This window comes from Ailuropoda melanoleuca, chromosome 4 (assembly GCF_002007445.2).
Source record: "Ailuropoda melanoleuca isolate Jingjing chromosome 4, ASM200744v2, whole genome shotgun sequence".
NCBI classification, from domain to species: domain Eukaryota; kingdom Metazoa; phylum Chordata; class Mammalia; order Carnivora; family Ursidae; genus Ailuropoda; species Ailuropoda melanoleuca.
The window spans coordinates 16487683-16499816 of NC_048221.1; the positions used below are offsets into that span (position 1 = coordinate 16487683).

General features: G+C 50.8%; 1 protein-coding gene across 1 annotated transcript in view; it reads right to left on the reverse strand.

Moving 5' to 3' along the window:
- Positions 1-3605: 3605 nt before the first annotated feature.
- The window catches only part of ELP6 (elongator acetyltransferase complex subunit 6), an 11564-nt gene continuing 3035 nt past the window's right edge, over positions 3606-12134 (reverse strand). The window contains exons 3-7 of the mRNA XM_002912772.4: positions 11554-11624; positions 8719-8837; positions 7130-7331; positions 5137-5283; positions 3606-4024 (exon numbers count right to left, since the gene is read on the reverse strand). Of these exons, the coding sequence (XP_002912818.1) occupies positions 3896-4024; positions 5137-5283; positions 7130-7331; positions 8719-8837; positions 11554-11624 (668 nt within the window). The 3' untranslated portion in view covers positions 3606-3895. The remainder of the gene's footprint in view (positions 4025-5136; positions 5284-7129; positions 7332-8718; positions 8838-11553; positions 11625-12134) is intronic.

Here is a 12134-nt window from a genome sequence, read left to right on the forward strand (position 1 = left end):
CACGCCAGTGTGGAGCCTACTTTAAAAAACAAAAACAAACCTAAAAAATTCCACAAAACCAGATCATTTCTTTTCCAATAATAAAAAACATTTAACGAGAGGGTATTAATTTCTTCGCTAGTTTTTTTTTTTTAATAAAGTTACACAACTATAATTTTAAAAACAAGAGCAGGGGGCCTGGGTGGCTCAGTCGTTAAGCGTCTGCCTTTGGCTCAGGGCGTGATCCCGGTGTTCTGGGATCGAGCCCCACACCAGGCTCCTCCAGCTGGGGGCCTGCTTCTTCCTCGCCCACTCCCCCTGCTTGTGTTCCCTCTCTCGCTGGCTGGCTGTCTGTCAAATAAATAAATAAAATCTTAAAAAAAAAAAAAAACGAGCAAAAAATCCTTGAAGGGTACTTTACAGAGCTTGATAACGTGCTGGTGAAATTCATCTGGATAAATAAGTGGGCGTGATATCCTTTTAATAAAGGCTCTTGAGAGCGGACACATACTAACCTTTCAATACCTACTAAAAACAAATTTCAGAAAACCTCAATTTTAAGAACTTTACATATAAATAAACCCAAACTACATAACGAGAAAGGATCACAATTTTTCAATAAATACTGTTGGGCTATTTAGTTATCAGCACGGACACAAATTACAATACTGTAACACATTCTAAATAAGTTAATTTGAAGCATATTTTAAAAATTATTTTAAACTAGAAAAAACAACAACAAAGGACAGCACCTTCATTCCATTCAGGAAGGAAAATACCTCTGAATCCTGAAGAACTAAGATGCCGTCAGAGACAAAATAGGAACAATTCCAAGGTCTTGTTCAAATAGTACTGCCTCTATAACTTCTTCCCCAATTCTCTGCTCCCTCAACAAACCAAAAACAAAAAACTGATGGGGGAGGGGCGCCTGGGTGGCTCAGTTAAGCGTCTGCCTTTGGCTCACGGCGTGATCCCAGAGTCCTGGGATCGAGCCCCACATCAGGTTCCTCCACTGGGAGCCTGCTTCTTCCTCTCCCACTCCCCCTGCCTGTGTTCCCTCTCTCACTGGCTGTCTCTCTCTCTGTCAAATAAATAAATAAAATCTTAAAAAAAAAAAAAACTGATGGGGGAAATAATCACTCTTTTCTGTGGCCATCAGCCCACCACGGTCCATTACTTGAGTTGCCTTCATGGCCCTCATCATCTTCTCCCCTGTGTCGCGTTACTTAAGGGCCTGTTCCCTCGCCTCCATCAGAGCACGGCAGGTGCCTTTAGGACTGTCTTTATTTTAACGGTCCCTTATATAAAACAGGTGGTCCACAAATATTTCTTGAACGAATGCATATCGGAATGGAAAACAAATCTTCCTGAAGATAAAACGTTTTTTAAAAGTAGAAAAATATATACATGAACAAATGATAAAATCCCTTCCAAAATATTACAAAGAATGGATAAAACAAGGTTGACCCCGGATTCCAATTGAGAAGTGATTAAGGGTGAGGAATACGTTCTCCACACATGGGAAAATACGGAGAGAAACTCGTATCCTAGTCATAAAAGAAACGTCCTTCTTCACACAACTCTCAGCAACTATTAAGTTAGTAAAAGAGAAATTAAATCCAAAGCTGGTGGAGAAAAGTTTACAGATCGGTGTTAACCGGCTCGGTCATTCTGGAGAACAATCTGATACCACCGGAGGGCCAGCCCATGTTTTGTTTTGTTTTTTTTAGTTAAGGAGGCTCCACGCCCACCATGTGGCTTGAATTCAGGACCCAAAGCCAAGAGTCACACACTGTCCAAGTGAGCCAGCCAGGTGCCCCAAACCATGCTTTCATTCAGAAATTCCACTTGAGAGAGAAGACTAAAATTTCATCCTCCCTCACTTTCATAGGCCCCTTCCCGTTTTATTTTTTAAGGTTTATTTTACTTTTTTTTAGTAATCTCTACACCCAATGTGGGGCTCGAACTCACAACCCTGAGATCAAGAGTCACGTGCTCTACAGACTGAGCCAGCCAGGTGCCCCTTCCCTGTTTTACTTATAGCAGTTAACACAGTCTAACTCTACACAGATTACTTCTCAGGTTGTTGCAGGCAGGGACCTGCTTTGTTGTGGTCGTACCCTCAGTGCCTACAGCAGCCGGCCACATAGAAGGTGCTCAATATTTGTTGAGTGACTGAATGAATGTTCTAAGGAAGCAAGTATTTGCCCCCACCTCCAAAGGTATAGTATATAAAATTCGTAGGGCACCTATGGGTCCCGGAATCAAGCCCTGAGTTGGGCTCCCTGCTCAGCAGGGAGTCTGCTTCTCCCTCTCCCTTTGCCCCTCCCCCCTGCTTGTGCTCCCTCTCTCTCACTCAAATAAATAAATAAAATCTTATTTAAAAAATTTAGTGCACTCACTTATAAATTAAGTGAAGAAACAATAGCCACATTCACATCATGTACAAAATGTTTGTGGTGCTGGGCCCATTCGGAAACGTAGCTCCGATGAAGCTGGATACTGAAGAGTATGCATCAAACAATCAATAGATTCTTCAATAACCACTTTCTCAAGTTGTACACATAATTTTCAACTATTCCATCAGGTCTGAGATATTTTGGGGAAAAAAGCAGCTACTGTTACTGGTTATGAGTGGGATAACCAACACGACAGTATGACATGAGGGGAGGAGTGATGAATTGTTCCCTTTAACAAAAACTAAAAAATGTGAAAAGTTAAAATTAAACAAGGGATATGAAATTTCCTCAGGCCCAGGTGAGCAGTGTTATTGTTCAATTTTATTTACTTTTAAACCAAATTCATTGGGGCGCCTGGGTGGCATAGCGGTTAAGCGTCTGCCTTCGGCTCAGGGCGTGATCCCGGCGTTATGGGATCAAGCCCCACATCAGGCTCTTCTGCTATAAGCCTGCTTCTTCCTCTCCCACTCCCCCTGCCTGTGTTCCCTCTCTCGCTGGCTGTCTCTATCTCTGTCGAATAAATAAATAAAATCTTTAAAAAAAAAAATCAAATTCATTGCGGTATAATTTGCATACAGCAAAAATGGACCCCGTTTAAAGGAATGCCCTTGGCGTCTACTCTGAGGTGATCTTGACTCACGGGCTGGGTGTGGCATCTACAGGATGCCGGGGCAAGAGCTCACCTCTTCCGTCTCCCTAGGTGAGGCAGCAACCTGCCAAGGCCCCATCCCGCCTGGCAGCAAGAACACTCCTTACCCCTCTCACCAAGCCAGCAAGCCTCACGTGCCAGGGACCCCAGAACTGGGAGGAAGTGAAGCTGTGAACTGAGTGGGGAGCCTGCCCCTGGCCTCTGGGAGGCTCGGTCAGCAAGTGCGGACTTGAGAGTCAGGCTCCGCGGCCGACAGCCGGCTCTCCAGCCGTGAGCGCGCTGCCGAACCTCTTTAAGCCAGTTTTCTTACCGGACTGAAGGGCAGATACCTTTGCAGGACGCAGGTGAAAATTAAATGAGACAGTCCATCACGAGGAAGCCACGACACGGGGACTCTCCTCACGCCAGCTATGATTATCCACGGCATCCCTCGGGTGCCTGCCACCCGGGACTGTCTCCTAGCTGGCACGTTCATACCCACTCTGGCTCTGAAAGGCACAACGACCAAAAATGGGCAGTTGAGGCTAAAGCGTGTTTAATGAAAGGCTCCCGGGACCACTTTCCCTGGTTTCAACATGCAGCGTCTCTCTCCGCAGAGGCCAGGTGGCTGTTCCTTCTGTGTCTTCTGAACGGGGCCCCGGGGATCTAGGGCGTGCCGTCACAGCCCCATTCCCCTCCCGCACCGCGGTGGGGCTGCCGGCCCAGGCTGAAATGCCACTTCAAACGCGTACAGGCCCATTCCGACCCGTCGCTTTATCGTTCACATCTGAAGACAGTCCAAGGTCATGACATGGGCTCCTCAATCAGGTCACAGAACAGCCGGGGACATTCCTTTAGCAAAAAAGGACACGCTCTTGTCCTGTATCTTGTACTGGTAAGTGAGGCTCCGGTCCCGCTGGGCCGCGGGCTGCGATGGTGTCCGCCAGAGGACCCTCAGCTACAGGGACAAGGAGAAGAATGACAGAGAAGCAGCCCCCAGTGCCTGCCTCCTCCATGACCCGCGACCGGGGCCTCAAAGAAGTGCCAGTCACGTGCCATGAAGCCACGCGACCCACTTTGGAAAGAAAGCGTACTACCAGCGAACTAAAACTAGAGGTTTCCCCTTCATTAAAGGCGTGATATCTGCTCGTTACAGGAAATGTTTAAGGGAAAGAAAAAAGAGAAACAGCCATCCAGGGAAAAACCACTGATGTAATTTGGTCTTTCTTCTATGCGTGGTTTTGTTAGCCACACTGCTTTTGAAGATCAACTCATGAGAGTCAGTACATTCCAATCAGTACAGGCTCGGGAACGCTAGACATTTATTCTCATGATGTCTCAATGCTAGGCATGCTAGAATGCTCTGGGGGACTGGCCTCAGAGAACCCTCTCTGAACCCTCCCCCCACGCTGTGCACACAGGCTCCACCAACACAGCATCTTTGGGCTTGCCCATTCGTTTTCTCTTCTGATTCTGGGCCAAAACTCTCCTCCATGCTAAGGGGTCAAGAGTGGTCAAGGTCAGTTAACCCAGAAGCCGTGGTGGGGGCTTTGGGGGTTATTCCAAAAGAGAAGTTCCAGAAGGCAGAGAACCATGGCAGCCCGTTGGGAGGGGGTAGAACCTGACCTCCCTCCCAAGGCAGGACTCTCAGTTTCCGCCGAGTTCTCAAACATTCTGGTCAGAGACAGCAGTGGGGGCAGCAGCGACCCCAGCCATGGGTATGGTCCCCCCTGGATTGTACTTTAAAAAGAGCAGCATTGACCTGAGTAGACAAAGCCTGCTGTGGTCCCTGTCTGACAGCAGGGCCCCTGCGTTCTGCTCCTGGTGGCGGTCTCCTTTTTAGGAAGTTCCGCTTCGGTCACAAAGGCACCGCCGTGGAAAACATGCACTGTGTGTGAGGCTAGCCCCCCCGGAACGGACTCTGTCTTGCATTCACACAACTCCTGAGGTTTCTCTTGCACCCGAAGTTACACCCCCAACCAGACAACCCCTAGGGCCCGACTCTATCCCACATCCGGTCCCGGCTCAGGTGCAGAGGCAGCAGCTGGTGCCCCATGAGCCCCTGCGCACCTGTCCATGCACGTCCCTGCAAAAGCCCGTAGCCAGGCCCTCGGCCCGCAGGATCAGGTGGCTCTGGTGACTAAGGCCGTTCAAGAGGATGTCATTCTCCTCGTCCTCAGCGTCTCCACTGTCGTGTACCAGGGCCACAATGTTTCCCTGCAATAGAGAGTCCAGATGAGAGCCTGCTCCCCCAGGCAGCGCCATCAGGGAGCACCGGGCTCTCAGTGCCTCCAATCCCCTGCACGTCTTCACCCCACTCAGCCTCCACGCTGCTGCTCGGAAGGACCCTTGCCTGCGCTCCAAGACCCGAATTCCAGCCTCACCGGCACATCGAACCTATCCTGCCAGCTCAGTCCCTCGTAAACCGAGCTCAGCTCAGCCTCCACGTTAGCAAAAAAGGGCCGCCTTTCTGCCAGGCTCCTGCTCTTCCTGAGTGCTCAGCACGTGCCAGACCCCGCAATGGAGATAAGAGGGGAGCAGTGTGGGCCCTGCAGACAACACAGGACACAGGCCAGGAGAAGGGGGACGCGGGGGGCACAGGGAAGAGGCATCCTGTCAGGCCCAGTGGAGAGGGTCAGGAGATGGACACCATGAGCAGAGTCAGAAGGGCAAGCAGGACTTAGCCAACAGGAACTGGAGGGGGAGGTCAACGCGCTGAAGGGGAGACCCTGAACAGTAAGTCCTTTCAGAGGTATGCTGCCCAGTTGTTAAAAAGAATGACGCAGGGGGCGCCTGGGTGGCGCAGTCGTTAAGCATCTGCCTTCGGCTCAGGGCGTGATCCCAGTGTTCTGGGATCGAGCCCCACATCAGGCTCCTCCGCTATGAGCCTGCTTCTTCCTCTCCACTCCCCCTGCTTGTGTTCCCTCTCTCGCTGGCTGTCTCTGTCAGATAAATAAATAAAATATTTAAAAAAAAAAAAAAAAAGAATGAGGCAGACCCGAGTGTTCTGTTCCTGGCAATGGACACCGAGATACAAGTGTGCTGTGAAAGGGCACGGCAGGTGACCAGCGACGTGAAGAAACATGCAGACACACACACGTAAAACATGTTCACAACTGCGCAGACTCTCTGGAACAATACCCACACCGGGAAAGAGATATTACTGGTTGTTTGCTCAAGTACTCTGTGCTATTTATTCTTTCTTCAACTATTCCCAAGTTTTACTTTTTCAACTAAAAGAGGTATTTGTACAAAACGAGGGTGGCAGTAGGCCACAGAGCAAGCGACGCTGTGGGCAGTATGCCTGCTTCGGTGTCACCGATCGCGCCCTCTGCACCCCCTCTGTTCCATCTTCCCCCCCTGCTCTCCGTGTTGCCCTGGAACTGCAGCCCCGCGGCCCTCGGAGCTCCCCCGAACCCAGCTGCCAGGCAGGCCCTGGCACACAGGAGGTGCTCAACGTGCCCTGCTGGGTACACGCAGCCCCAGGAGCTCACCCCAACCGCTGCCCAGCACCCCGGCCTGACCACATGCTGTGGGGCGGCCACCGTGGGCCAGACGCTGTGTGGGCGTGCTACAAGCTTCGGGTCACTAAACTCTCGCCGCTGGGATCCTGTGAGGCACGCACCAGAGCCATCCCTATTTTATAGGTGGGTCTACTCCCATTGTTTAACTGTTTTGGCAAAATCCCCATTTCTGCCTCATCATTTGACAGAAACGGTTACATCCTATATTTGCCTTGCATCTCACAATTTTTTACAGCGATTTATGTCTCAGCTGATCTTCAAAGCCCCCGCAGAGCGTTAATACCTTGTCCCAGGACATGAGGCAATGTGTGCCAGAGCTGGGACTACTGCAGTCTCACACGACCGGCCACAGCCAAGACAGTACCGGTCAACCTTTTCATTTTGAGGCCTTTCTTTTTTAGCAGTGGCAAGCAGTGGCAAGCAGTAAAGCCAAACCCCCAGGCAAATACACAAGAAAGACCACTGCAAGCAAGGGAGGTGTCGACCCGTCGGCCCACGGAGGTCACAGGCAGGAGCGCGGAGAGCAGGCCCATCAGTACCTTTCGCTCCCAGCACACGGCAACTCTGCAGTAGTGGACGAAGTCCAACACAGCCACCGCCCCCAGGCCCAGGCTCAGCAGCACGCTGAGGTCGTCCACCAGCAGCACCGGGCACCTCCATGCGGCCTGTCCATCACCCACGGGCTTCAGAGCCTCTCGCACAAACTCGTACAGAGGCTGCAGGTTCCCAGCATCGGCTTCCCTGGAACATCAAGCAAGGGTCACTAGAGAGGTGACTCTCTCTATAAATGTTTATCTGGGACCGAGCAGCGCCACGGGAAAGGGCTGGGGAGGAGGCAAAGAACCGGATCACAAGCCTTGGCCTAAGGGGTTCCTGATCGGGTTGGAAAGAAAACGTGTACATGAGCAAGCTGTGCTTCCAACACTCCTTGAGGCCTGGGAGGTAGAGCACTGTGCTAGAAACTAGGGGACACAAAACAAACAGCCTCCTGGACCCTCAAGAGACACCACACAGCCCCTCCACCTAAGAGCTTAAGGCATCGGAAGATCAGTCTGGAGTGGGCAGGAGAAGCCTTCCTGGAGATCATCATGGGGATAAAAAGCTAAACAGCAGTTCAGGTGACCTAGCGGTGAGGGACCAAGGTCTAAGGGCTGTTTGCGCACCTAACCAATTCCACCTGTTTCTGAACAAGTTGGCCCAGCTCCCTACGCCGCCTTGGCGGTCACCTGCCAGCAACAGAGGCTCAAAACACAGCAGAGCACAGGGCCTCGGCACCTGCCCACGCTCCAGGTCCAAGCCCCACTAACAGCAAGGACAACAACTTCCCACACCCGGGGGAGGGGGTGTAACCAGGCCCGTCATTCAGATGAAGACACCCCGGTTCAGAGGCGGTAAAGGCTGCGTGCGAGATCACACACGCAGGGTCAGGGCATGGGGCCTTCCGACTCCACGCTGCCTTCCGGGCCCTGTGTAAGGCTGGGTCTGAGAGAGGGGGTGGCGGGGAGGGATCCTGTTTGGACTCCTTTGTGGCAGCGGAAGAACAGCAGCCAGGTGGGGAGTCTGCACAGAGCTATGTTTGTGGCTGACACTCATAAAGGACAAGAAACAGGAAAGCCAAGCTCAGAATAGCAAATGCAGGGTAAATGGACTTTTTCTTAAAGGGCAACAGTAATATTTTAGGCTTGTGGTCTCCGTCTCAACTACTCAACTCTGCTGTTGGACTGCAAAAGAGCCAGGGACAGTATGCGAACAAATGAAGCAGCTAAAACTTTATTTACAAGTACAGGTAGCTGGCCCACAGGCCATACTTCGCTGAGCCCTGTATCGAGCCAAAAACAGAAGAAAGGTGTGTGCTAGGGCTCTGAGCCAGGGTTGGAAAAAACATAGTGTTCTGCCATAGTCCCAGCAGATAATGCTTTCTGCAGCTTTTGGCTCAGCCACACACCCTCCCGCCCGTGATAAGAGCCAAGGGCTTTCTGATGAAGCCGCAGCACCAGGGAAGCGTCTGCACCTAAAGCCAGCTCTGTCCCCCACATGCCACATGCCAGGGAGAAGGAATCACAGGGCAAGCTGGTCTGGGCCCCCCCACCCCGTGGGTACTTCTGGGCGGGGCTGCAGGCTGACTGACCTGAGGAACTGCAGGGGGTGTGGCGCTGCCTGAGCTCGGAAGAAGACATCCACCGAAGACTTAAGTCCCTCGAGGAACACAAGCTGCCCGGATTCCCGGGCCGCAGTCAGGCTGACACCCTAAACACAGGGGAGAGTGAATCACGGTGCCTTGCAGGGGAAGCCACCCCAGAAGCCAGACTCCAGCTCACAAAAAGGCACAGGGCACACTCTAAGCCCTGCAAATGTGCACCTGTCCACCTCCAGATGGGGCCCATGCCTTCTTCCCACTGGCTGCTCCCAACCCACTGTGCCGAGCTGCGCCTTGGTATTTGTCATTTGGTAAAAAACTGACATTTTGCTCACATGTTCATTTTCATGACAGCTCGATACTTGGGTTTTAATTTGGAATAGTATCAGAAAGTGTATCATAGGGGCACCTGTGTGGCTCAGTTGTTGAGTGTGTGCCTTCGGCTCAGGGTGTGATCCAGAGTCCTGGGATCGAGCCCCGTATCGGGCTCCCTGCTCCGCTAGAAGCCTGCTTCTTCCTCTCCCACTCCCCCCGCTTGTGTTCCCACTCTCGCTGGCTGTCTCTCTCTGTGTCAAATAAATAAATAAAATCTTTAAAAAAAAAGTGTATCATAAACTTTTTTTTTATCATGAACTTTTTAAATGTTATGTATTTACAAAGTTAAGCATGTTTAGAAATGATAATAATGACAACAAAATGGTGGGAAGATGACCAGGTCGGAAAAATGCTGGCTGCAGAAGAAAGGGCCAGATGTGGGCTTTGAGTTTCACAAACCCCTCGGGTACGCCTCAATGGCATGGGACCTCAGGGCTGCTCCTTGGCTTCCAGTAACAGAGCTCATAGGTCATAACTGCCAGGCTGCTATGATGCAGGAAGATCTCGTCACCAGCAGGTTCTCCTTCTCTTCCCTCTTCCCACGGGAGCTAGGGCACCATTCACTCCTGGTGCACTAGTTCGGAGGTGGGCAAAGCTTCTCTGTGAAGGGCAAGACAGGCTTTCAGGCCACGCCGTCTATGCTGTAGCGACTCAACTCTGTAGAGTGACGGCAGCCACACATGATTCATAAACAAATGGGTCAACCCCTGCTCTGGACCAGATTTTTTTTTTTTTAAGATTTTATTTATTTATTTGACAGAGATAGAGAACAGCCAGCGAGAGAGGGAACACAAGCAGGGGGAGTGGGAGAAGAAGAAGCAGGCTCCCAGCGGAGGAGCCTGATGTGGGGCTCGATCCCAGAACGCCAGGATCACGCCCTGAGCCGAAGGCAGACGCTTAACCGCTGTGCCACCCAGGCGCCCCTAGATTTTTTTTTTTTTTAAGTTTATTTGTTTATTTTTTAAAATAATCTGTACCCCCAACGTGGGGCTCAAACTCACGACCCCGAGATCAAGAGTCGCATGCTCTCTGGACTGAGCCAGCCAGGTGCCCCGAGCCCAGACCTTTTTAATATGGCTCTTCGTGACCTACCCGATTTAAGCAGCTCTGGAGTCACCTCCTTGAGGGCCACTCCAGACCTCCAGAATCAGGAGCTTTGCGGGCAGGGCCCAAGAATCTGCATTTCGACAAACACCCAGAGATGGATACAATCTAAATATGCAACCCGCTGCTCTATCTGTGCAGACACAGGCCACATGGAACTCCTGAGACTCCTCGTGCCCCTAGACCAAGTCTCCGTTGCTCAATCGTACCCCAGTGTCCCCCCCGTGCAGGACCACTAGCTCCACAGTCACCCCTGGTGGACAGAAAGACTCCTGTTCACCACCTTTGCTCTTGCTCATTACCGGTCCTCTCCTGGCGGCTCAGAACACACCGAGTGTGCAGGCTCACACTCGAGTCCTCCGCGTGCCCAGTGCCGTGCACCCCATCCCTCCTGTGCTGCTGTGTGGATGCTGAGTCAAAGGTAACAGAACACGTAGCCAATCTGGACATGAGCATACACACACTTTTCATCCAGAAACACAGATGCTAGGGTCACAGAGACATGCCTCACAGACGTGAAACGTAACGTGTTCTTAACGTGACTGCTCTCCCTGAGCTCACGCTCTGATCTCTAACACAGGAACTTCCTCCTTCTCTGCAGAGGATGGGAAAGAGTCTACTCTCTTCTCATCCTCTCGTTTGTTTCTCCCCATCAGAGTGACATCGGGCAGTGACGTGGCCCAGTAGGAAGACTGGCATTTCAATGATCACTGGTAATCGGTGGCCTGCTTCTTTCCCTCCCTAAGGCTGGCCTATTAAACACAAAACAAAACAAGACCAAAAAAAACAAAAACAAAAAAACCCCAAAACAGTTAGCCCCTCTGGTCACAGGTCATGAGTGATGGCCTAGGCTAGGCCAGAAGGTTCACCAGCCTCTTGGCCATCTTATTCTTGCCTGCCCGCATCTGACAAGATGAAGTGCAGGCCAAGATGAGGTAATGAGCAGGTGACAAAACCACCTTTCCCCACATTTGGCTTCTAAGCCCTAAACTTAGGGAGACAGCAGGAGGCACTCAACTTGGTGGTAGACCAAGCTGTGATTGCCAACTCAGCAGGACTAAGATTAAAGACCACACTAAGAAGGAGAAAATCTTAACTGGTCCAGAGTCAGAAGAGCCGCATTTGATTAATTAACAACAGATGTGGTTCTATAAACTCTAAATTAATAAGACAGGTAGAGATGCTGCCTTAGCCCTTTAGATAAGGGGTTCACCCCCCCCATGATTTCCTCAGTCATTCTCTTGCTAAGTTCTCTACAACCCACACAGGGGAGCCTAGCGTTGGCCCCACTCACACCTGCGTGACCCACATACTCGGGACCGCACCTCGGAGGTCTACGATATTTACCAACTTCTGTCCCACGATATTGTAGTGACTGAAGGACTGGATGAGTGCCACAAAGCAGACTTTGCAATTAGCTAGAAAACAAAACAAACAGATTTTTAGTGAAGTTTTTACTTATAATCAGTCTCATATAGCTCATACTCTGGAAACAAAAGCACTGGGACAGGTCTAAACAGACACAAGGGGGGGCGCCTGGGTGGCACAGCGGTTAAGCATCTGCCTTCGGCTCAGGGCGTGATCCCGGCGTTATGGGATCGAGCCCCACATCAGGCTCCTCCGCTAGGAGCCTGCATCTTCCTCTCCCACTCCCCCTGCTTGTGTTACCTCTCTCGCTGGCTGTCTCTATCTCTGCCGAATAAATAAATAAAATCTTTAAAAATAAAATAAAAATAAATTAAAAAAAATAAACAGACACAAGGGGCCTTGCAACCTGATATATGCAATTTGATTCTAAGATGCACATTTTCTCATATGTAATTATATCTTATTTCACTGAACCTGAGATGTACTTTTTTTTTTTTAAGATTTTTTTATTTATTGGGGCGCCTGGGTGGCACAGCGGTTAAGCGTCTGCCTTCGGCTCA